Source organism: Typopeltis vanoorti, chromosome 2 (genome assembly GCF_054136105.1).
Source record: "Typopeltis vanoorti isolate ZY-2024b chromosome 2, IOZ_Tvanoo_1.0, whole genome shotgun sequence".
NCBI classification, from domain to species: Eukaryota; Metazoa; Arthropoda; class Arachnida; order Uropygi; family Thelyphonidae; genus Typopeltis; species Typopeltis vanoorti.
In genome coordinates, this window is record NC_143550.1 from 110,765,677 (window position 1) to 110,790,354 (window position 24,678).

General features: G+C 35.5%; 1 protein-coding gene across 1 annotated transcript in view; it reads left to right on the forward strand.

Annotated features, from left to right (window-relative positions):
- Nucleotides 1-24,678, forward strand: part of LOC150109336 (high affinity cationic amino acid transporter 1-like) — a 219,679-nt gene that overhangs the window by 53,670 nt on the left and 141,331 nt on the right. Inside the window, exons 5-6 of the mRNA XM_090402146.1 lie at nucleotides 801-940; nucleotides 8,376-8,490. Coding sequence (XP_090258272.1) covers nucleotides 801-940; nucleotides 8,376-8,490 — 255 coding nt within the window. The remainder of the gene's footprint in view (nucleotides 1-800; nucleotides 941-8,375; nucleotides 8,491-24,678) is intronic.

Genomic DNA, 24,678 nt, shown 5'->3' on the forward strand with positions numbered 1-24,678 from the left:
CCTTTTGGTCAAATCTAATTTTTGTTCCTGATGACACACTAAACAGAACTGAAAACATTTGCCATCCTGGTTGCCTAAGAGAGATAGTATATCCAATCAGCAGGCTATAGATTTCATATTTTACTGTAGACAGATATTTGTAATCGACTTTAGGTAGGAGATAGAGTTTGTTGTCTGTGTTAGACCACCATCCCACTTATTGGAGGCCTAAAGTGGCTTGAAAAAGTTCCATGTTCGGTCTCCAGAGTAGGGTTTCTAGATTGTGTAAAAAATAAATAAAAATAGAAAAATATATAAAAATTAATAAAAATAGATGACAGAATTCTTAACTTACCCATGGTATTAATGTATATCAGAAATTTTACAGCATTTCCTTCATATGAGTGACATAAAAAATAAAATTTCTGATCTTACCATAATGAAAATTTTACACCCTGCTATTCTCTGCCTCTCAATAATATAACTCACTAATGTAAGTACTCTATAGCCTTCTTATTGAAGCTCCATCCTCCTTTCCACCTTCTGTCTTTAGCAATAATTATATGCATGCACGCACGCACACAGGTGCTATGTAGCTGCCACAATGTGGAATCCATCTGGATAAACAATAGGAATAGTACAGTATAGAGGTAACCAAATATGTGTCTAACTATACTCGAATATAATTTGTATTTTTATAAATTTTGTTGTTATATTTTATACAGTGCTATAATTTATGAATCTTTGAGCTGCTTTTGTGTATTTAGTTTTACTGGGATGTTTTATCTTAATAACTATAAATGGTCATTCACATTTTTCAGCAATGCTTGCTATTGGAGTCAAGGAATCATCTAATTTCAACAATGTTTTTACAGTATTGAATTTACTTATTGTAGTTTATGCAATCATTGTTGGTTCCACCAAGGCCAATATACACAACTGGCAACTAGCACCAGATGAGGTAATCAGTTTTATATATAAATAATGACCTAGTAATGCAATTATACATAAAATATACAATACTATATACAAAACATATAATAATAATAATTCTAATAATTAGAATAATTCATTTATTCTGCTTTATTTGAAAGCAGAGTAAATGAATAATTAGGGAAACCTTAGTAAGTCCTCACACTCTTACTCAACTTCCAGAGATGACCTCTTATTCTGTCTGCTCTAGCCAAGTACTGAAATATTTCTCCTGCATCATTCCTATAAAACCCTTTAAGTAACTTAAATGTTTCTATCATATCCCCCTTTTTTTCATATATCAACCAACTTCTGCAACCTGCAAATTCATATCTATCCTCATAGAGAGCATTCCACAGCCTGACCAATCACCATCTTGGTCACTTGCCTCTGGATCCTCTCCACTGCTTTCTCATCCCCAAGAAACTCAGGAGACAGTCCTGAGCACAGTAATCCAAATGTGGATATATCAAGTCCTTATCAAGAGGAACAATAACTTCCTTATTTCTACTTGTTACTGTATTTTTCAATAGCTAAGTAATCCTATGAGCTACCTTAGCAGTCTTAGTATGCCCTCTAAACTTTGACTCTCTGTCTATTACTGCTACTCTCAAACCCCTAACTTCATCTATTTCTTGGAGTGCAGCTCTATCAATGTGGTACACAGCTTGTAACCAATTTATCCCAAAGTGCATAACCTTGCATTTTTCCACAATTAACATTACCTAGTCTGCGCGGTTAGCCCAGTGGCTATGTGCTTCGCAACCATATGCCTGGGGAAGGAATGTCCTAGGTTCGATTCCCGTCGGTGACGTGAGGAGCTGAAGGATCTTCCTCAGCCATAGCCAAGTTAGCCAGTCTTGGGCGTGGACAGCAGGGTTTTTTCCTCAGTTTATTCTAGGGTTTTTCATCCCGCAAAGCAGGCAAACTGGCCTTGAGAACTTAACACTACAGGCCATAGGATATACTGGGGCATAGGGCTGACCACCTTATCCTGTAAACGGATTGAGGTCCGATGATCAATGGACCCTCGACACCGCAAGTAAAAGAGGGTATAAAGAAGATGAGATCAGATGAGAGAAACATTACCTATTATTTTTTGTCCATACTGTCAGCCTATTTAAATTATTCTCTCCATATTATCTCAATTAACTATTACTATACCCGATTTTGTATCATCAGCAAACAACTGATCATCAGCAAAACAAACACTGAGTTTGTTCTACACTGAGGATGTACTATTACTTTCAGTATGAAATATTTGTACCTTTATTTAATTAAAGTTATTACTGTGGTCTATACGTGTTCCATTATTATTAATTATTATTATTATGCCACATCGCCCTACAGCTGTGAGAAGTGGACGAGGGCTACCGCATCAAGGGCGGGTGCGGTTAAAGAAGCGAGCCCAGCAGGTGGAGAGGATGTTGCGAGTGGGAACACTGAATGTTGGAAGCATGACTGGAAGGGGAAGAGAGGTGGCAGACATGATGAGAAAGAGGAAGTTGGACATTTTATGTGTGCAGGAGACAAGGTGGAAAGGGGGAAAGGCAAAGGAACTGGGAGATGGATATAAATTGTTCTACTCTGGAGCGAATAACGAGGGAAGAAATGGTGTAGGAATTGTGGTGTGTGGCAGAATGAAGGGTGAAATACTGGACGTGGGTAGAAGGAACGACAGGATCATGCGAATGAAATTGGGTCTTGGAGAAGAGCGGGTGGTCGTATTATGTGTATATGCCCCGCAAGTTGGTTGTACAGCAGAGGAAAAAGATGAGTTCTGGAACGTGTTAGATGAAGAAATGAGGGAATTGGAAGAAAATGAGATGGTGATTGTCGGAGGAGACTTGAACGGGCACATAGGAAGACAGAATAGAGACTGTGAAAGGGTGCATGGTGGCCACGGAGTGGGAATGATGAACCAGGAAGGAGAGAGGGTTGTGGACTTTGCAGTAGCGTTTGATCTGGCAATTGTGAACTCGTTTTTCTTTAAGAGGGAAGAACATTTGATAACATTTAGAAGTGGTAACAACAGCTCACAAATTGACTATATTTTGACTAGAAGAAAACATCTTAAGGTTGTGACAAATTGTAAGGTAATTCCAACAGATCAAGTAGCACAACAACACCGACTGCTGTGCGCAGACTTTAAATTAAGATCGAAGATAAGAACTTCTGGTTGCCATGGGATGAAGACAATTAAGTGGTTTCGCTTAAAAGAAGAGAGTGTGAGGAATCGTTTAAGGGAGAGAGTGTTAGAGAGGATTTCGGATGGACTGGAAAGTGTACAAGATTGGTGGAAACATAATTCAAAAGTAATCCTGAGCTGTGCAATCGAGGTGCTTGGTGAGACATCTGGAAAGATTAGAGAGCAGAAGGAGGGTTGGTGGTGGAATAATGATGTACAAGTGGCAGTGACAGCTAAGAGGAAGGCAAAGCAGAAGTGGGATGAGTCAAGAGTGGAAGAGGACAGAGAGGTGTACAAACAGAGAAAGCAAGAAGCCAAGAGAGTTGTGGCACAGGCGAAGACCATGGCATATCAAGATCTGTATGATCAATTAGAAACAAAGGAAGGACAGAGAAAAATTTACCAACTAGCGAAATGTAGAAATAAAGCAGCTAAGGACATCTTACATGTGAGGCAGATCAAAGATGCTGAAGGAAGAGTATTATGGAGGGATGTGGACATAAGAAACAGATGGAAAATATACTTTGAGGGACTTCTGAATGAGGAAAATGCAAGGACTCACAGAGGAAATGGGCAGCCTTCTGAGGGGATGGTGCAGAACATCGGTAGAATGGAAGTGATGGAGGCCATGAAGAGGATGAAGAATGGAAAAGCGGTGGGCCCCGACAGAATTCCAGTGGAGGCATGGAAGGCACTGGGGGAAGAGGGAATTGACCTGCTGTGGGACCTGTTCATGAAAGTTTGCCAACAGGAAAATATACCCGAGGAATGGAGGGAGAGTACTCTTGTTCCCATCTACAAGGGTAAAGGGGATGCACAAGACTGTAAAAATTACAGAGGAATAAAGTTGATGTCCCACACAATGAAGATCCTAGAAAGGGTTCTTGATGGTAGATTGAGGGAGGAGGTGGAGATTGCAAAGGAACAATTTGGCTTCATGCCTGGTAGATCAACAACAGATGCTATCTTTGGGTTACGACAGATGATGGAAAAATATCGAGAGAAACAAAGGGAGCTACATCTGGTATTTATTGATCTGGAGAAAGCATACGATAGAGTGCCAAGGCAAGAAGTCTGGAGGTGTCTGAGGGAGAAGAAGGTGCCAGAGAAATATGTCAGGTTGGTGCAGGAAATGTACAGAAATGTGAAGACAAGTGTTTGGACCTGTTTGGGACAGACAGAAAGTTTTCAAGTAACAGTTGGCTTGCATCAAGGGTCAGCATTAAGTCCTTTTCTGTTTAATATTGTGATGGAGGTGGTAACAGAGGAGGTGAGAGAAGATGCACCTTGGACAATGCTGTATGCAGATGACATCTTGCTGTGTGTAGATTCAAGAGAAGAAGCGGAAACTAAACTGGAAAGATGGAGAAAAGTACTGGAAGAGAGAGGTATGAGACTGAGCAGAAGTAAGACAGAGTATATGTGTTGCGCAGTGGGCGGTGGCCAGGAGACAGACCTGGAGCTGGAAGGAAATGTCATCAGGAAGGTGAGAGACTTTAGATACTTAGGTTCGACAGTGGAAGAAGATGGAGGAGGTGAGAAGGAAGTGGGATGCAGGATACAAGCAGGTTGGAGGAACTGGAGGGAGATGGCTGGAGTGTTATGTGATAAGAGGGTGCCGATCAATCTGAAAGGCAAAATTTATAGGACAGTAGTGAGGCCAGCTATGACATATGCTATAGAAACTGTGGCCCTGAGGAAAAATAACATTAGCAGGATGGAAGTAGCAGAGATGAGAATGCTTAGGTGGATGTGCGGTGTGACCAGAAAGGATCATCTGAGAAATGACTATGTCAGGGGAACAGTGAAAGTTACGAACTTAGGAGCGAAAATACAGGAGGCAAGGTTGAGATGGTTTGGTCATGTGATGAGGAGGGAGGACGAATATGTGGGAAGAAGGGTCATGCAGATGGATGTGCAAGGAAGGCGGAAGCGTGGGCGGCCAAAGAAGAGATGGAGGGAGCTGGTAGAAGAGGACTTGAAGATGAAGAACTTGGATGTGGTGACAGCCCAAGACAGGAAGGTGTGGAGGAGACTCATAAGAAACAGTGACCCCACTTAAGTGGGAGAAGCTGCAGAAGAAGAAGAAGAAGAAGAAGATTATTATTATGCCATAGGTACCTCTAAAGATTAAACAATTGAATATTTCCCTTCAGATTATTTCCTATATCATTTATAGGAAATAATCGCATATGCGCAAATGAAACGGTAGTGGTCCTAAGACATAACCTTGTGATACACCACTAGTCACCTATTTTTCCTGAATTTTGCTCCTCTATATACCAGTTTTTGGTATCTGGCCATGTGCCACCCTTGCATCACATAACTGGTGTCATGTCCATTCCCATTTATTCTGGTTTGTGTAACAGAGTTCTATGTGGTATCCTGTCAAACGCCTTTGTAAAATCTAGCAAAATCATTATGTAGTCATTCCCTTTATCCAACTCAGCTGTCACTGTTATCAAAAGTAAGTAAATTAGTTAGTATACTTCTTATTTTGCTATCTTCTATCGAAGGTCAGCGACCATCTTGGCGAACAAACTGCGCTCTTGTGCTAATCTGAGCAGTTGTGCACTGCTCTTTCCTGTGCACGTCTTGATGTTGTCAAACCATGATATTCTTTTTCTTCCTCTAATTCCTTTGCCACCAATTCTTCCTATCAAAATAGTTTGTAGAAGTTGGTATTTGCTGTTTCTCATGATGTGGCCAAGATATGATGTTTTTCGTTTCTTGATTATTTGTACAAGATGTTTAGCTTTGCCAATGGATTTTAAGACATCTTCATTGGTAATTTTTTCTGTCCATGATATCTTTAGCATTCTTCTGTATAGCCACATCTCAAAGGCTTCGATTTTCTTGATGGTTGTCGCCTTCAATGTCCATGTTTCAACTCCATAGAGCAGAATAGACCACACGTAGCATTTCAGCATTTGGCATCTGACTTCCATGTTTAGGTCTTTATTGCAGAATAGTGTTCTCATTTTCATGAAGGACTGCCATGCATCTTCAATCCTTGTCTTTATATCTATTTCTGGATCACACCGTTCATTAAGCCAGCAACCAAGATATTTATATCTTGACACTTGATCAATATTTTTCCCATTGAGTGTCAGTTTCATTGATGAGGCTGGATGTTTGCTGATGATCATGTATTTTGTCTTGTTGATGTTTATATTTATTCCCATTCTTTGGCTTTCTATGTATACTCTGTCAATGAGTTTTTGGAGATCCATAATATTATCTGCAATTAGCACGGTGTCATCAAGTAATTAAATGTACTGGTCATTAGCTCTTAAAATTTAAGCAACCACAGAAGCCTATTGGCATTCAGAGTTTTATCCAGATCAGAATCCCACGAAATCATGCATCATAAATTAAGTTAGTAATGGCTACATTTTTTGTAAAATACCTTTGTTCACCACAGAGAGAGAATATATTGCTGAGTGGACTACTATCAATTTAAATGGTTACTCAGCATAATGATAAGGCCCATTTCTCTAAAGTTTGTTGTGGGTGGGTGGGAGGAGGATCTGAATTTAATTTTTGCATTTTTGCTGTTCTTACCTGATATCATTTGCAGGCAGTCAGTGGAAATATCTTAACTTGTATGTTTTGATATTGCCTGTGCATACTAAAAGTTCAGTTTTACTGTTTTTAAGGAGAATTGAAACAATTCTGATGAAATCGCATCTTAAGGCCATTTGACATAAAATTTCAATCATCCTTTGTCACCATAGAAGAACTTTCAGCTGTGTAGTTAATTTCTCCATTATATGGCATTATTATATAAGTTTAAAAGGCCTGGAATCAGATCTCATTATCAGGAAGAGAAAAATAAAAGAATTTCTCTTCCCGTTTAAAAAGTTGATGATCTCAGATATATTATTATTACAGGCAACTCCAAGGAGTCCTTTAAGGGAGGCTCTAAACATCATGTCAAGAGCTATCCAACATTTATGCGGTATCTGTCATACTTTGCTTTGAACTCCAACCAAAAAACCTATTCCTAACACCCTTGCTAACTACACTCTTACTCAGTTTCCATGGATGGTTCCTAGTTCTCCCACCACTAGACCTGTTCTGAAAAATTTACTCTGAATTAATTTTGTAAAAACCCTTCAGTAATTTGTATGTCTTAATCATATCACCCCTTTTCTGTCTATGTAACCCACAAATCTTCAACCTATTCTCATGAGGTTCATTCCATAGACCTGCTACCATCTTGGTCACTCGCCTCTGGATCCTCCTCACTTCCTCATCACCAAGAAACCCTGTCATCCAGATCTGCATGCAGTAGTCAAGAAGGCCTTATCAAGGCTCGATAAAGAGGAATAATAACCTACTCATCTCTGCTTGTCAGCATATCAAAGTATTCTTTAGTAACCAAGTGATCTGATGAGCTGCTTTAGCCACTTTTGCGATGTGTCCCTATACTTTATCTTCCTATATACAATATAGGGAGTTAAAGTTTAGGGTTAAGGTTAAGTTTATCTTTAACTTTATCAGATTTTTTACCTCCCCTTCCATCCTTAGGGGAAAAAAATCATAATAATACCAAATCAATAGAATTGATACCGAGAATAACAGAAAGAGAAAATCAGCATCAGTTAAAATATATATAATTATTTTTGATCATTTGTTTTCTTATTCCACAGTGCCATTCATTCTAATAAACATGCAGCACAATTGATAATGGTTTAAAAGAAGATCATACTTTTCATCTGTTATAGTAAACTTTTAAGTTTACTGTGCCTGATACAAGCAAGTAGATGGAAAAGTTTAATTCGAGGGTACAGCAGCATTCTCCATATACTGTTGACCATATCAGTAACAGTGCCTAATGTCATGGTATAATGTTAAAGAATATTGTGGAAAAGGAAATAATCAACCATATAAATTGGCAAGAAACTACTTTGCATAATGTTTATATATTTACCAAAATTCCTCCAGTTGATCATAAGTGTATTGTACTGCATGTGCTAATCCCTGTACTATAAGAAAAACACTATTGGTGAACCTAGAGATGAAGGGGAAATGTCTGATTAAAACATTTTGAATACTATGGTTAAAGAAAAAAAAAATGTTGTAGCTACCTGTACATGCCATTCTGATATAAATTTATAGAGCAAATAATTACTTGTTGCACAATTCAAAACTTACTTAAAAACCCAAAAGAGTAGCAATGACAACTTTTTTTAGTGTTAAAAATATGAACTTTTGTTTAAAATCTGGTTAGGTTCCACATGGAAATGGAACAGGAGGATTTTTTCCTTATGGTTTTTCTGGGATGATGGAAGGTGCTGCTACCTGTTTTTATGGATTTGTTGGATTTGATGTCATAGCAACAACAGGTAAGACATAATGATAACATGAAACTAAACTAAATTACTTGCTAACCATATGCTTTCAGCATTTTTTAATAACTCTCATCTTGTTACTATGGAACTGTTGATAAAATTTAATGCTTAGATCATTTTATTTCTCCACATCCTTAAAGCAGAAATTATTATAGAATCTTGCTTCAGTTCTTTACAATATTGATGAGGTTTCTCACAGAATTCATTGGCTTTTAAAGAACAGATTAACAACAGAGATAAGGAAGTTGTCATTCCTCTTTATATCGCTTTGATATATCTACATCTGGATTACTGGGCTCAGATCTGATCACATGGGTTTCTTGGGGGATGAAGACGTACACCAGTCCCTCGATTAATGCGCCTAATGCGTTCTTTAAAGCAGGCACATTAATCGAAAATGCACTAATCGAATATAATAACCTATGGGAAAAAGTATAATTCATTCCTCAAATTTCTTTTTTGACCTTTAATTTTTTTTATAAAAGAATTAGGGTATGTCTCAGGGCCTAGTTAAAGGAAAACCATGAAGCTGAAAGACAATAAAACATATTCATAATATAAAATTTATTATTCTGCTTCTTAACAAAGAACTGAGCTAATGTAGTTTGGGCGGGCATTCTGTTTCTTTTTTTCATACAACTGACGGTATGGTCCTATTGCCTCTTCTACAAATTTTACTGGTTCTCTCTTCACCAGGGTCAGTCTCTAAGCATTGCTGCTTAAAAACTTTGATTCTACGAAAAATATTTTCAAATTATTTTAATCACTGACAAACCTCTTTGGGCTTGTCAGTGATTACATTTTCTTCATATTTTTCAGGATCTTCCCGCTGTGCATCTAAATTTAGCAGGTTGGAATCACTCAACTTCTCAGAATGAGATTTAATTAACTTAGATTCATTTGAAAAGCTTCTAAAATCATTTACACAATGTGGAAGAATGTGCTTCCAAATGGCTCATATATTGCTAGCAGTAATTTCATTCAACCTTGCGACTTTATAACCTGGCTGAGATTTGTCCGATTTGGTTAGAAAAGTTTTGAAGGCATTCACTTCCAAAAAAAGGCCAGCTTCATCGACATTAAATATTTGTTGATCACAATAGTTCCCTTCTTACACAATTTTCTTCAAAATCTCTGGATATCTCCTTATCTGCAATTGTAGCTTGCATGTGATTAGAACATTATATAGGCTATTTCTCTTTTTGAAACATTCAAATCACCCAGCACTAACATGGAATTCTTCTTCTTTTCCATCATTGATAGCCCTTTCTTTCCAGGTTACAAAGAGAACAGTTCTTTTGATTTAATAAGGCCAGTGTTTAGCGGATCCGTTTTTGGTTACAATCTTTGATCTATGTAAAAAGACGTCTCTCTAAGTCAATCATTGTAATACTTTGATTTTGAGTGCATGCATGCATGATGAACTTGAAGCAGCCGTACCTTTCTCTTTGTATTCAGCAGTTGATTCACCCATTTTTGTGTTATTGTCCTATCTTTGCTCTGGACTCGCCTTGTTCATTGTTCTTTATTATTTCAAGTTTTTCTTCCAATCAGATTACTTTTCAAATAATTTTCACACTTCTATTTTTTGCTCACTAATTCTTTTACTCATGATTAAAGGTTAGGAAAATAATTTAAATAAAAAAGTAAGGAAAATAATTGCACGAGATATGATCAGAAAAATGCTATGTAAAGCAGACGACATAAATTATGCCATTAAAAAATAACTTTGTAAAATATTTCAAATCGGTAACTAATTTATTTCATCTTGGTGAGTGATTTTTTAAAATAGTCAGCCATAAAAAAATGTATAGATCGAAAATTTTTAAAATCTGTAATATTTATTTTTAAGATGTATATAGGTGCATTAATCGAATTTTAGAGGCGGACTAATCGAATTTGTGTATCAAAAAAAATGATGCACTAATTGGGGATGTATTAATCGAGGAATTGCTGTGGAAAGGATCCAGAGGTGAGTGACCAAGATGGTGAGTAGCTGTGGAATGCTCCATATAAGGATAGATTGCAAAAGTTGTTGATAGGTGAAAAGATGGAATATAATAGAAACAATTAAGTTACATAAAGGGTTTCATAGAATTGATGTAGGGAAAATGTTTTAGCACTTGTCGGGGGGGGGGAGGACAAGTGGTCATACCTGGAAGTTGAGTAAGAATAGATATTGTGTGGATAGTTTGGGATTTCCACAATGAGTCTTTGGACCTCATGGACATGCCTGTACAATAATAATAATTTATTATGCAAAGCAGAAGTTTATAGTTTGTAAAAAATGGGTCTAGGTTAAATTGGTATGATAATGGATGCTGGTATTGTTGTTGCTGTTGTCTATGGTCATTTTTTTTTACTTTTTTATTATGTTTTACTTGTGTAGCATCCTTTTTTAAAATTTATTAGGATAAATTACAGCAGAAGATATATGAAATTACATTTTTTTTTTTAGTAAAATCTTTTTTTTTTTTTTTTTTAAATATGATTTTGTTGAAAAATTCTTCACATTGTCAAGAAATTTTTACTTCTTGACAATATCAAGAATTTTTTTCAACTGTGTTATTGTTATTAAGAGAGACCTCCTGAGAGTCAGGGATTTATCAAGGAAGGCCATATATTACCCACACTAGCTGCCATGCCTGTTCTGGAATTTGTTCATGTTACTTGCACTCACCATCTCCAATGGCAATCTATTCTAATCATGCACCCCTCTCATTGAAAATGAACATATCTATCCCCCCCCCCCTTGATGGCATTCATTCTCAGCTTTCAAGGATGTCCTTTTCCAACCCTCCATAAAATGAAAAATTCCATCTGTTGATATCCTGTATGACCCTTTCAGAAGTTTGTATCAATCACATCACCCCTCTTTCTCCTGTTTTCTTGTGTCTGCAGCCCACAACCACTCAATCTATCTTAATAATCTGTATTCATAATAAGTACCATGTGGACACAATTGGCATTACAGAGCAAAAAAAAAAGACAAAAAACAGGTGAGATATTACTAAATAATAAGTATAGGATGCTATTTTCAGGCAATAATGATCAAGGAAAGGAAGGAAGGAAGAGCAATAGCATTCAACATCAAACATGAAGATAAACTTCCTGATTGGAAAACAGTTTCAAGTATGGGCAAACCTCAAAATGGGGAAATGGACAATGAAACTTATTTGTGCCTATGGTCACATGGAAGGTTCTTCTCAGGAAGAAGTGGAGAAATTTTCTGAATCATTAGAACAGGCAGCTGATAAAAGATAATGGAAAAAGTGGTCCTTGTTGGAGACCTAAACAGCAGAGTAGAAAATGATTCTAGAAAAGGGCAAAGCTAATAATAATGGTAAGTATTTACAGGACTTCTGCTCAGGACACAGACTACTCATTACTAACATCATGTTTCAACATAAAGATGTACACAAGTTCACATGAAGAGAGGACACAAGAAATAAGAAAAGCCTCATTGACTACATCATTGTTGATAGTGATATCTTCTTGCTGGTTCAGAATACAAGAGTGTACAGAGGATTTGAAATTTAAAGTGATCATTACCTAGTGCTAAGCAGGATGAAAATGAATATCACATTGAAAAGAACAGTATGCAAGGAAGTTTTAAAAAGAATTAAAGTTGAGCAGCTTTTACAAGTAAATTGTAGACTCAAATATGCAAACATTATTGAAAAAAAATTGCAGCAGTTTGAAAACAAGAACCAAACCTTGGAGTCTCATTGGCAAACTCTGAAGAAGACATTGATTGATTCAGCTAGGGAGGTATATGATGGAGTTGTCTGCAAGGATAGAAAAATAAGAACACCATGGTGGATACAAGAAGTTAAAGAAGCAGTCCTGGAAACGAAGAAAGCATACCAAAAGTTTCCAAGGAAATAAGTCGTTAGATGCACTAAGAGAATACAGAGAAAAATGTAAGAGAGCTAAGCTATGTGTAAAAGTAGCTAAACAAAAGTCATGGGAAGACTTCGGTAAGAATATAGAAAATAAATATCAGTAAGGTGGCAAAATGTTCTTGAGGCTATTGAAGAATCTTAGACATGGAAGAAAGAATACTGTAAAAGGAATGATAAAGGTGACATGAAAACTGAAGATAAAGATATCTTTTGATGTCCAGAGTAATTACTCTGAAAGACTTAAACAAACCAAGCAGTGAACAGAACCATGCTAGAAAATTTTCAATAGGAATGCAAAGAGGAGTACTTATATAATTGAAGTAGAAAAAGCTGTCAAAAACTTGAAATATGGAAAGGCAGCTGGAGTAGATGATATTCAACCAGAAATGCTTAAGTGTGGAGGTATAAAAGTTTTACAGTGGCCACACTGCATAATTCACAATGCTTGGATGGAAGGTCAAATTCCCGATGATCGGAGTGGAGTTCTCATATGTACCCATCTATTTAAATAAAAAAAAAAGGAATAAAGCTGAATGTGAGAATTACAGAGGAATTTCTCTACTAAGTGTTCTAGGTAAGATTTATGCACGCATACTTTAAAAGAGGTTGAGAAAGATTGTGGAAGAGAAACTTAGAGAAGAACAAGCTAGGTTCAGGCCAAATAGAGGTTGTCAAGATCAGATTTTCACTTTAAGACAAATAGTTGAGAAATCCTGGGAATATGACAAGGATCTGTATTTAAGTTTTGTAGATCTGGAAAAGGAATATGACAAGGTGCCCAGAGAAAAGCTTTTCAAAACAATACAGTTGTATGGGGTGAATGGAACATTATACAGAGCAATACATTGTCTGTATTTAAGCTGTCAGTCAGCAGTTAGAATTGAAGGAAATCCAGGAAGATAGTTTAATGTAAAATCAGGAGTAAGACAAGGATGCACATTATCTCTACTCTTATTCATTGTTTATATTAATCACATTATGAAAGAAAGTGGCATTAGGCTTGATATTAGAACTGAAGTTTTCCAACTTAGCTCTTTGCTTTTTGCAGATGATGCTATACTCCTAAACACATCTAGTGAAAGTCTCCAGGATTCTCTAAATAAATTCAGTAACAGCTGTAACAAATTTGTCATGAAAATCAGCAATAAAAAGATTAAACCTATGAAAATAGGCAGGAACATAGAAAACTTCAACTGCATATTGAATGGAGATCCTATAAAACAAGATATTTCACCTATTTAGGCTCAGTTTTTAGTGAAGATGGCAGGTTAAATCTGGAAATTGACAACAGAATGAGCAAAGCTGGTGCAGTGGGTAGCCAGTTGAATACATATATATGGAATAAGAGAGAGAAATTAGCCAAAACATCAAACTAGCAGTATACAAGACTGTGTATACTGCTAGTTTGGTGTTTTGGCTATCAGTATACAAGATCGTGTTCAAACCAGTTTTAAGTTATGCATCAGAGAGTTGGGTTAGAAATAAAGCACGTGATCAAAGACTAGAGACCAAGAATATGATGGTTCTGAGAAAAATTAGACTGATGGCATCAATGGCAGAATCATATTAAAAATGATGGTATTAAAAAGGAACTTGACACTATTAGTATTCAGGAATGTGTGAGCTGAGCTAATCTAAGGTGGTATGCCACTTAAATAGAATGGGTAAGGAAAGATTAGTGAAACAGATGTTTGATGTCAAGATAGCAGGAAAGAGACCCATTGGAAGTCCAAGGTTTAGATGGATTGATTCAGTCAGAACTGCCTTAGAAAAACGAAATGTTAGATATGACGATATTAGAGTGCTTACGAGTAATAGACTAATTTGGAGGAAAATTATTGATAGTAGATTAATAATAATGTAAACTTAATTGTGTAGTGCTGGCATAATAACCTGAACACCCCCCCTTGTGGGTACATATCAAGAAATTGATGATGATTATTTCTAATCTTATCTGTGATTAAAAAAAAAAATTGGATTTGATCCATAGACATATGACATAGAATGCAGCCTTGCAGGCTATATGAGACCCGATTTATATCTCATGCAAATTTTAATTTGCTAAATAGTACTACATTTTAGTAACATTTATATAGGTTTCCTATTGAATGTGCAGTTTTCTGTTTATCTGCTGTTTTTAAAAAATTGTTTTCAGCTATGATTTATTTCCTTGTGCAGTTTTGAATATTTGCAGGAATTTATTTAAGAGGATATCTGTAATAGTTACTGTGCGTTTTAGAATAGATTTCCACAGCTTAGCGATTCCTGTTGTATTTCCATGATTTCTTGACTATTTGCAATAGAAATAAAATGTATGCTACCAAAATTCCTGTTGGTTCTGAACCTGGGTTATTTTGGCACTCCCCCCAGCTGGGACGTCACTTGGTTAAACAAGGGCCCTGCCATTTTCATCAGGGTACTAGGGCGAACAATGAAAAATCAGCTGCTGGAACCCAAATCAACATCTAAAAGAACAACAACAAACTCAACATCAGTAGAACTGAAGAAAGGAACCATTAACATAAGGAGTATTAATGGAAAGGAAATCGAACTTGCAGAAGAATTGGAAAAGTACCATATGAACATAAGTGGTATTTCTGAGACAAAAAAGACAGAAATAGGTGATATCTTTCTAAATAAAGTATACAGTGTCTATTCAGGCAGTAATAATCAAGGAAAGGAAATAGTAGCAATAGTATTTAATACCAAACATGATTGATTGGAAGGTTTCAAATAGAGTTATTTGGGCACACTTCAAAATGGGGAAAATGGAAAATGAAACTTATTTGTGCCTATGGTTTGACAAAGAGCTCTTCTAAAGAAGTAGTAAAGGAATTTTTTCAAGTCATTAGAACAGACAGCTGACATAAAGCTAATGGAAAAAGTGGTCTTTGTTGGAGATCTGAATGTAGAGTAAGTAATGAATCCAACCAGGCATATAAGATTGTTTTGGGAAAATTAGAGAAATGGGTAAAGTTAATAAAATAATAATGGTAATTATTTGCTGGACAAGGACTAGTCATTACTGACACCATCTTCCAATATAAAATTGAAAACTATGCACAAGTATAGAGAGAAGACACACAAGAAATAAAAAGCCTCATTGACTACATCATTGTTGATAGTGATATCTTCATGCTGGTTCAGGATACATCAGTGTACAGAGGATTTGAAATTGGTAGTGATCACTACTTAGTGCTAAGTAGGATGAAAATGAATATCAAATTGAAAAGAACAGTATGTAAGGAAGTTTTAAAAAGAATTAATGTTGAGCAGCTTTTACAAGTAAATTTATACTTGACTATACAAACATTTTACAGAAGGTTAATAATAGAGAAAAAATTAAACAGATTGAAAACAAGAACCACAGCTTCCAATCTTATTAGCAAACTCTGAAGAATACCTTGATCGATTCAGCTAGGGAGGTATGAATTGAAGTTGTCTACAAGGACAGAAAAATAAGCACCCCATGGTGGATGCAAGAAGTTAACAATCCTGGAAAAGAAGAAAACATACCAAAAGACACTAGCAAATAAGTCAGCAAAAGAATACAGAAAAAATGTAAGGGAGCTAAGCTATGTGTAAGAGTAGCTAAACAAAAGTCATGGGAAAACTTTGGTAAGAATATAAAAAAAATAAATATCAGGAAGGTGGCAAAATTTTCTGGAGAATATTAAATAATCTAAGAATTGGAGTAAAGAGTATTTTAAAAGGAATCAAAAAGAATAAAAGTAACATGAAAACTGAAGATAAGGATATCCTAGTTGTCTAGAGTAATTACTTTGAAAGACTGTTAAATTAGACAAGCAATGACAGAACCATGTTAGAAAAATTTCTCAGAGGAATGCAAAGTGAAGTACATATCAATACTTAGGTAGAAAAAGCTTCAGAAACTTGAAATGTGGGAAGATAGTGAGAGTAGATGTTTGACCAGAAATGCTTAAGTATGGAGATATAAAAGTTTTGCAGTGGCTACACTGCATAATTCAGAAGACCTTGTCAGAAGGTTGAATTCCAGATGAATGGAGGAGAGCTCTAATAGTTCCCACCCTATATATATAAAGAATAAAATTATTATTATTATTATTCAAGCCAAGAAATATGCTCAACCGAATACCTTTGGCGACATAAACATAAATATTGCAAACGAAAACCAGAACAACACTGTACAATACCTAGGCATGCTATCCATGTATAATCTAATATCAACAATAACATCATGTACTAGAGAAGAAATATTCGGAAATAATATCACTGCCTCCTGTCTAGATCATATAAACATCGAGCACCACCAAACAGTTACACTGCATCAGTCATAAAGTGCAAAGTAGCAGACCATTACTTCACCGCTCTAAACCTGCACACCAAGACAATACCCATGCAATGTCCCACAGAAGAAAAACGACAGAAAACAATAATAGACAAAGAAATAGTCAACCACGAAATTAGAAAAACAGACTGGGAACACCTGGCATCAGATTCAGCAGATATCTTATACAACAATATTAAACTCACACTGGAGGAAATATATAAGAAAGCTACAAAGAAAGTCCGAATTCGATCAAAAACAACACAAAATCCTTGGATAACACAAAACTTAATCCTAGAAATACACAGAAAGGACGCTTTATGGAAAGAATTAAAGCGATATCCAAATAACACAACTTTAAAAACTGAATATAAGATAACAAGGAATCGCCTTACAACACAAATCAGTAATGCAAAAAGAAGCTACTACAGAGACAAACTAACCTCCGCACAAAACAACATGAAACAAACCTGGCATCTGATTAATGAGATGCTAGATTCTGTTTCCAACACCACTGCCTCCCAAACATAAAACACAGCTTCATGAAAGACGCAAAACCTATCCAACAACTAGCAAATGACTTTAACCAATACTTTGCAGACTCCATCCAAGAACTTCACAGAAATATTCCCCCAATCATAAAACGAGACCCTCCACTTGGACGGTGATCAAAACAGACATTATGGTTCCCAACCATAAAAGAAGCAGAACTTCTCTCAGAAATACATCAAATCAAACCAAACAAACGCCCAGGAATAGATGGTATCAGACCTAAAGATATAAAGCAACATGCAACTAGTTTAAGTCCGATCCTACTAAAATTAATAAATAAAATATTTAAAACAGGACAGATACCAAGTATGCTAAAGACCGCCATAATCACATCCATATACAAACATGGAAAAAGAAATTTAATCAGCAATTATAGACCCATATCAACATTACCAATTATCAATCAAATTATGGAACAGATCATACTGAAGAAACTCACAGCATACACTGAGATCTTTCATATTATCCCTAAAACACAATATGGTTTTCAGAAAACTAAGGGAACAACATCTCTCTTGGAATACTTTACAGACGTAATTAATACCGCCGTAGACAAAAACAAAATTGCCATGGTAGTCTTTATTGATCTAACTAAAGCATTCGATACACTTACACAACACACCTTGTTAGAAAAGCTGAGGCATGTTGGAATAGATGGGCCTCTTCACAGGTGGTTTACAAACTACCTTCAAAATAGAAAGCATATCACACGTATCGGGTCAAACCGAAGCAGAGTGCTACCAGTAACCTGTGGAGTACCACAGGGAGCTGTACTCTCCCCAACTCTATTCAACATTTACATGCACGATATTAATCAGCTACCACTCAAAGGTAAGATATTCCAATACGCAGACGATACAGCAATAATGTCCATCCATAATATCGCAAGCACAGCCCAAACAAATATGCAACATGACATAAATCTGATCATAGACTGGCTCCCAAAAAACTTCATACACCTAAACTCAGAAAAGACAAAATTAATGATATTCAGAAATCCACTGACTTGACCAGTTGATAACAAATATATAACCATCCAACATCCACTTTCCAACATAAAAAACACACAGAACAGCAAAACCACTACAATCACTCAGGTTGAAACAATACAATACCTTGGAATTTACTTCGATGCAGATATGAATTGGAATAGCCACATAAACCATCTACACAGCAAACTCCGAACAATAAGTGGCAAACTCTATAGGTTAAAAGACATAGTTCCTATATGCCTAAAAACACTAATATACAAAGCACGATGCCAAAATATACTAAGATATGCTATAACAACGTATGCTTTCTGTGCAGCCTACAAATTAAATAGATTAATGTCACTACAGAACAAAATGATAAAACTGATCTTTTGGGAACAAAGAGAAAATAACGACCTTATATACATTGCAATGTCAGAACACAAAATACTGACAGTAAAACATTTATGTCACTATGCAGCTTTGCTGAAACATTATTTCGATGCCAACTACAGGACAGTCAGAAATACATACCGTATAACAAGACCTCAGACTACTAATTATATCACATATAAATACAATAATCACTACGGAAAGGCCACGCGAAACTTCTACATCCCAGACATGATAAACAAATTACCTTTTGAATACAGAAACCTTACAAACTACAATAGCCTGAAAAGAGCTCTAAGGACATACTATGAACAAGAAACATGCACCCAAAATACCATACAAACTTAATGAAACACAGTATATTCGTTCAGGCATCCAGTTCAGCGACACATCAATACATTCCAAGTTATTGTGTGCGTGAGTGCGTGTGCGCGAATTTCTCAATCACAGATTTTGTAGCTTCCCAACACAGGGAAAAAAAAAAAAAATAATAAATAAATAATAACCAACTGGTGTCATCCTCAAATAAGCTTACATATAAGCTTCGAGGATGAAAGCAGAGAAATTAGTTCTCATCCAAGATGCATCACATGTAACCAAATGCATGTAATGTATGTATCATATGTAAACCAAAGTATTTAATGTATGTATTATATGTAAACAAAAGTATGTAAAGTAAGTATCATATGTATACAAATGTAAGTATTGTATCATATGTATACAAATGTAAGTAATGTATCATATGTAAACAATTGTGAGTAATGTATCATATGTATACAAATGTAAGTAATGTATCATATGTAAACAATTGTAAATAACTGTAACAAAAGTATGCAATATAGAGTGATTATATCCATTGATATTGTATATATAGAATGTAAAATTGCAAAGAAACATCTGTAATAATCATCATTATGAATATTATAATAATATATGTTGTAAACAGTTATTATTATTATTTAAAAAAAAATAAATTTAAGTACGAGAAAGTATTTGTTATGCATAATTGTCTTCGTATAATGTATGTAATTTATCTGAGAAATTTATCTGATGACACCTCCAGGGAGTCTAAAGACTCATCAAGGGAGGGCACCTCCCCTGATGAGTCTCTAGAACTCTCCATCTCCACTGCATCATCTACACTGATGCCATCTACTGCCCACCACCACTAGTATTTTCACAGATGTCACAAACATCCATGCCCATGGCAAGATTCGAACCCACAGCCTTTTGATTGGAGAGCGGATATGCTAAGCACATGGCCAACCAGGCTGGCAAATTGAATGTGAGACTTTTAGAGTAGTAAGATTTATGCAAGCATACTTGAAAAGATGTCGAGTAAGACTGTGGAAGAGAAACTTGGAGAAGAACAAGCTGGGTTCAGGCCAAATAGAGATTAAGATCAGATTTTCACTTTAAGACAAATAATTTAAAAATCTTGAGAATGTGACAAGGGTACTTAAGTTTTGTAGATCTGGAAAAGGCATATGACAAGGTGCCCAGAGAAAATCTTTTCAAAACACTATAAACTGTATGGAGTGAATGGAACATTATACAGAGCAATACATAATACATAGTCTATATTTAAGTTGTCAGGTGGCTGTTAGAATTGAAGGAAATACAGGAAGATGGTTTGAAGTAAAATCAGAGGTAAGACAAGAATGCACATTATCTCCACTCTTATTCTCATTTATATAGATCACATTATGAAAGAAAGTGGCATTAAGCCTGATATTAGAATTGGACATGTCAAAATTTAGTTCTTAGCTTTATGCAGATAATATAGCATGCCTAAACACATTCAGTGCAAGTCTGCAGGATTCTCTAACTAAATTGGATAACAGCTGTAACAAATTCGTGAAAATTAGCGCTAAAAGACCAAACTATGAAAATAGGCAGGAACATAGAATTCAGTTGCATTCTGAATGGAGATCCTATAGAACAAGTAAAAATATTTCAGCTCTTTAGGCACAGTTTTTAATGAAGATGGCAAGCTAAGTCTGGAAATAGACAACTGAATAAGGAAAGATGATATGATGGGTAGCCAGTTGAATCAGTTTATATGGAATAAGAGAGAAATTAGTCAAAACACCAAACTAACGGTATATAAGACAGTGTTCAAACCAGTTTTAAGGAATGGATTTGGGAGTTGGGTTAGAAATAAATTACTTGATCAAACCACATCTAATCAAAGTGCTAAATAGTTCTTTCAAAAAATTAGCAGCCTGAATAGATGATTATCAATGGCAGAATCATTTTACAAATGAAGGCATTAGGAAAGAAATTGATGTCATTGGCATTCAAGAATGTGTACACAAGGCTAATCTACAGTGGTATGGTCACTTAAATAGAATGGGAGAGGAAGATTAGCAACACAGGTGTTTTGATGCCAAGATGGCAGGAACACCCAGAGGAAGACCAAGGTCTAGGTAGATTGATTCAGTCAGAAATTCCTTAGAAGAATAAAATGTTAGATATTGTTAAATATGTAGTTATTTTAAATATGTTATCTAATCTTCAATTATATCTTGTCTTCTGTGCCTTGTAAAAACTATAGTTATCTTGTTTAAACCTTTCTTCTTAACCTTTACTATACTTCTGACTTATGGCCACAAATAATAAAGCTCAAATGTGCAAAACTTACAGAACAAAGAAATCGCCTCTGGCTGGAGCCCATCTCTTTGTCTGACCTGCTGGTGTTTATTCTCAACTGAATTTGGAAAATTTATTTAGTTTCCAGCTGCGCCACCAAATTCGTGGGTAGGAGTTGAATCTCCCTCCAAAAGAATAACACACAGTAAAACACACATAACCTCTGTCTCTTAATTCTAATAAAATCTAGCAACTTAAGTTTTCTGTTATGCAGTTGTGACAATATCTACCTTAAGGCTCACAGATTCAAATTAATGAGTAGTGCATTGGAAATAGAAATCAGGCAAGTTATTTAAACAAGAAAACAATTTATTTAACATCAATGAATTGTACAATGGGTCAATTTTAAGTACTAAGTAAATTAGCTTCTATGCTTCAAATCACAACTAATGACTATGTTTACAATTTTAGTTCCTTATCATAATCAATTCTAGTAAGACTATGTGTCTATAATTTTCTTTCGTTAAACTTGGTAATACTTAGATCAATTTTTACATAACATTCTACAGGTTTAGGTAATAGCTATAACATTAAATACACGGTGTTTCACATTAAACTTTAGACAGACCTTCTCTCACATATAACAAAATACTTCGAATATCAGCAAAAGGCCTAAAGTCCTCAAGTATCACTATAAAACGAGCCCCTTAATTAAATCATCCTGGTCCTGTTGATGATTGCAAATCATCTTCTACAATGATTAGCAAAACTCCGTCGCCGTAACGTACATCTTATCCTGATAGCTGCTCGACCCTCGCTGACCTCATCGCCTTCTCGAGCCCGTAACTTCACCTGACCTCGTAATTTCTAGCTAAACAAAGGAAAGATCTTACGTTGAACAGATGTCTTTTCTGAATGATCCCTGAAATCACTTCCTTCTATTATTTTCTGACCTTAAGCAATGAACATGGGTACTTTCTCCAGGATTTTTGAGATCTTCTCATACTTTTTTTGAGTGTCAGGAACTTGGCGACATTGAACTCCAGTATCTACTTTCTTCCAGGAACAACTTAAATTAGTTGTTTCGCACTTCTGGCATCTAATGGCTGGAACGCAGGTCCTGTTGATGATTGCAAATCATCTTCTACGATGATTTGCAAAACTCCGTTGCCGTAACGTACATCTTATCCTGGTAGCTGCTCGACCCTAGCTGACCTCTTCGCCTTCTCGAGCCCGTAACTTCATGTGACCTCACAACTCACTGACCAAGGAACCACTAAAAAGCCCCCTATCGCCGTAGCAAACCCCCTCTTATATCTCTCTGATGACCTTGGGTTCTGCTACGTATTAATTCCCTGGGTATTACGTTGTTCTCCACCTGCCACCTTTTTTTCGGTCATTGCATTAAGGTGGGAAACCCCTGTTGAGGTTGCAGTTGCCCCAGGTCATTAGTTAATACCTTAATCCATCCAGAACCACTGGTGACTAAGAGACTTCTTTAGACAATTTATCTTACACTTATATTCCTTTGTTCTTTTACAAAAACCCTTTGAGGTGACAGTATTCAGTAACATACAAAAAATATTTTTTCCAAATTAAAAAAATATGGAAATTTCTCTATTAACCCACAAGTATTTTTAGTGAATTTTGTTTACCAGTAAAATCGGTATATAAGGTATTTTTGTATAAAAATCCTTCTATACACGATTTTACAATATGCCAATATTGTACTGCTGACAAGTAATATACTAATTTGGAGGAAAATTGTTGAAAGGAGATTATTAATAATGTAAACTGAATCATGTCATAGTAATCTGAATACCTTTCGATGATGTTGGATTGTACATCCTGGCTCTGAATCCATCATCTTGTTAGAACGTAGTTCTTATTTAAGTTATCTGTTTTTTATTATCTTAATTAATAGTTGGTTGATTACTAATCCAAATATAGAGAAATTTATATTATCCTGCACTACCCTATATTCAGGTTAGTCTATATAATATAGTGGAATCAATCATCAACTAACTTCAGCAATCTCACTTTTCTACAGGCCGAGGTTAATATTATCATTTAAGGCTTCCGCAAGGTCCAATAAACTTTATGAGCAGTGCAATGAAAGTGAATCAGGCAAACACCAAATTGGAATCAATAAAACAAAACATTTAATTCAGGGTTACATAAAGTTATAACTTTGAAAACAAGATAATGCAAATCAACTTAGTTCAAATACTTATAACAAACATAAAACATTAGGCATCAGACATCCAGCTGTCAATTTTACATTCTTCTGAATAATTAAAAATGGTTCACACAGTTCAATGTTACAGAATCTCACAGTAATTATTCTTAAAGTAGAATTCTCTAATTCTCTCTTAATCAACTAACACTTAATTTAATTATGAGACAGTTATCACTTCAAGGGGGGAAACACTTTAAAGCTCCATACTTCAACTATTTTTAGTAGAACGCCATAGTTAATGTTAAGATATATCAGGGCTGAGCTAACTCTTATATCTTCACGCTGAAATATAAAAAAAATGGACTGCTCTTACTGGGTTACATCTTTTACACATTGGATTCACTATAGGCACACTTAAAACTGTAGTTAACTATCACTCTGAAGTAACACTATTCAAAAGGAATCTTCACTATATAACTGAAATATTAAACATAGAGCTTCACAAGTCTTGACACACTCGTTTCAGGTAATCTACTTATTCCTTATTTTCTTCTACGCATTAATTTCAGCTTTTGCACTATTCTTCCTCACAATTGGAATTCGACGTAATTTTAGAATTCCATAGAAATATTCCTAATTGCCTATTAATTTCCTGGTCCCTTCTTAATTTATTTATGGCATTTCCAAATTCCCTTTACTACCACCCCGTTACTTCGCTCCGTGCTGTATGCTTCCTGAATGCTTCTCCCATTTACTTTCGTTTTCAATAAAATACCTTCATTTGTCCCGCCAAAATCCGGTTCTAGCCAGTTCAGCTCATATCAACTCCTTCTCCCTATGAATACCATAGCTCACGCTCCATGCACACGCTATCTAAAATTAACTCCGTTTCCTTGACAGTGACCAATCAAATCTCATTAGCAGAATTTCTTAAATTTACTTTCACTTTCATTTACAATAAATGAAATGCACATATTACAGTCCACTTAGGATACATTTACAAATTATATAATGAATTTATACAGAATAAATAACTAAAAAAAATTACAATTATTATTTCAGTAAAAAAGATAACAGTAAGTATTTAAATTAGAATTTACTTAGGAATAAAATTATCTCAGGATATGCAATTTATGTTAAATCATGAATGAAGTATTAATAATCATAAAATTTTTCATTCACAATTTAACAATGGTACATATCAGAAAATTGCTGATGAATTTTTTTCTGCCATTTTGTAGGGCTAGTACAATTAGAAATTCTAGAAATCTTCTCTGATAT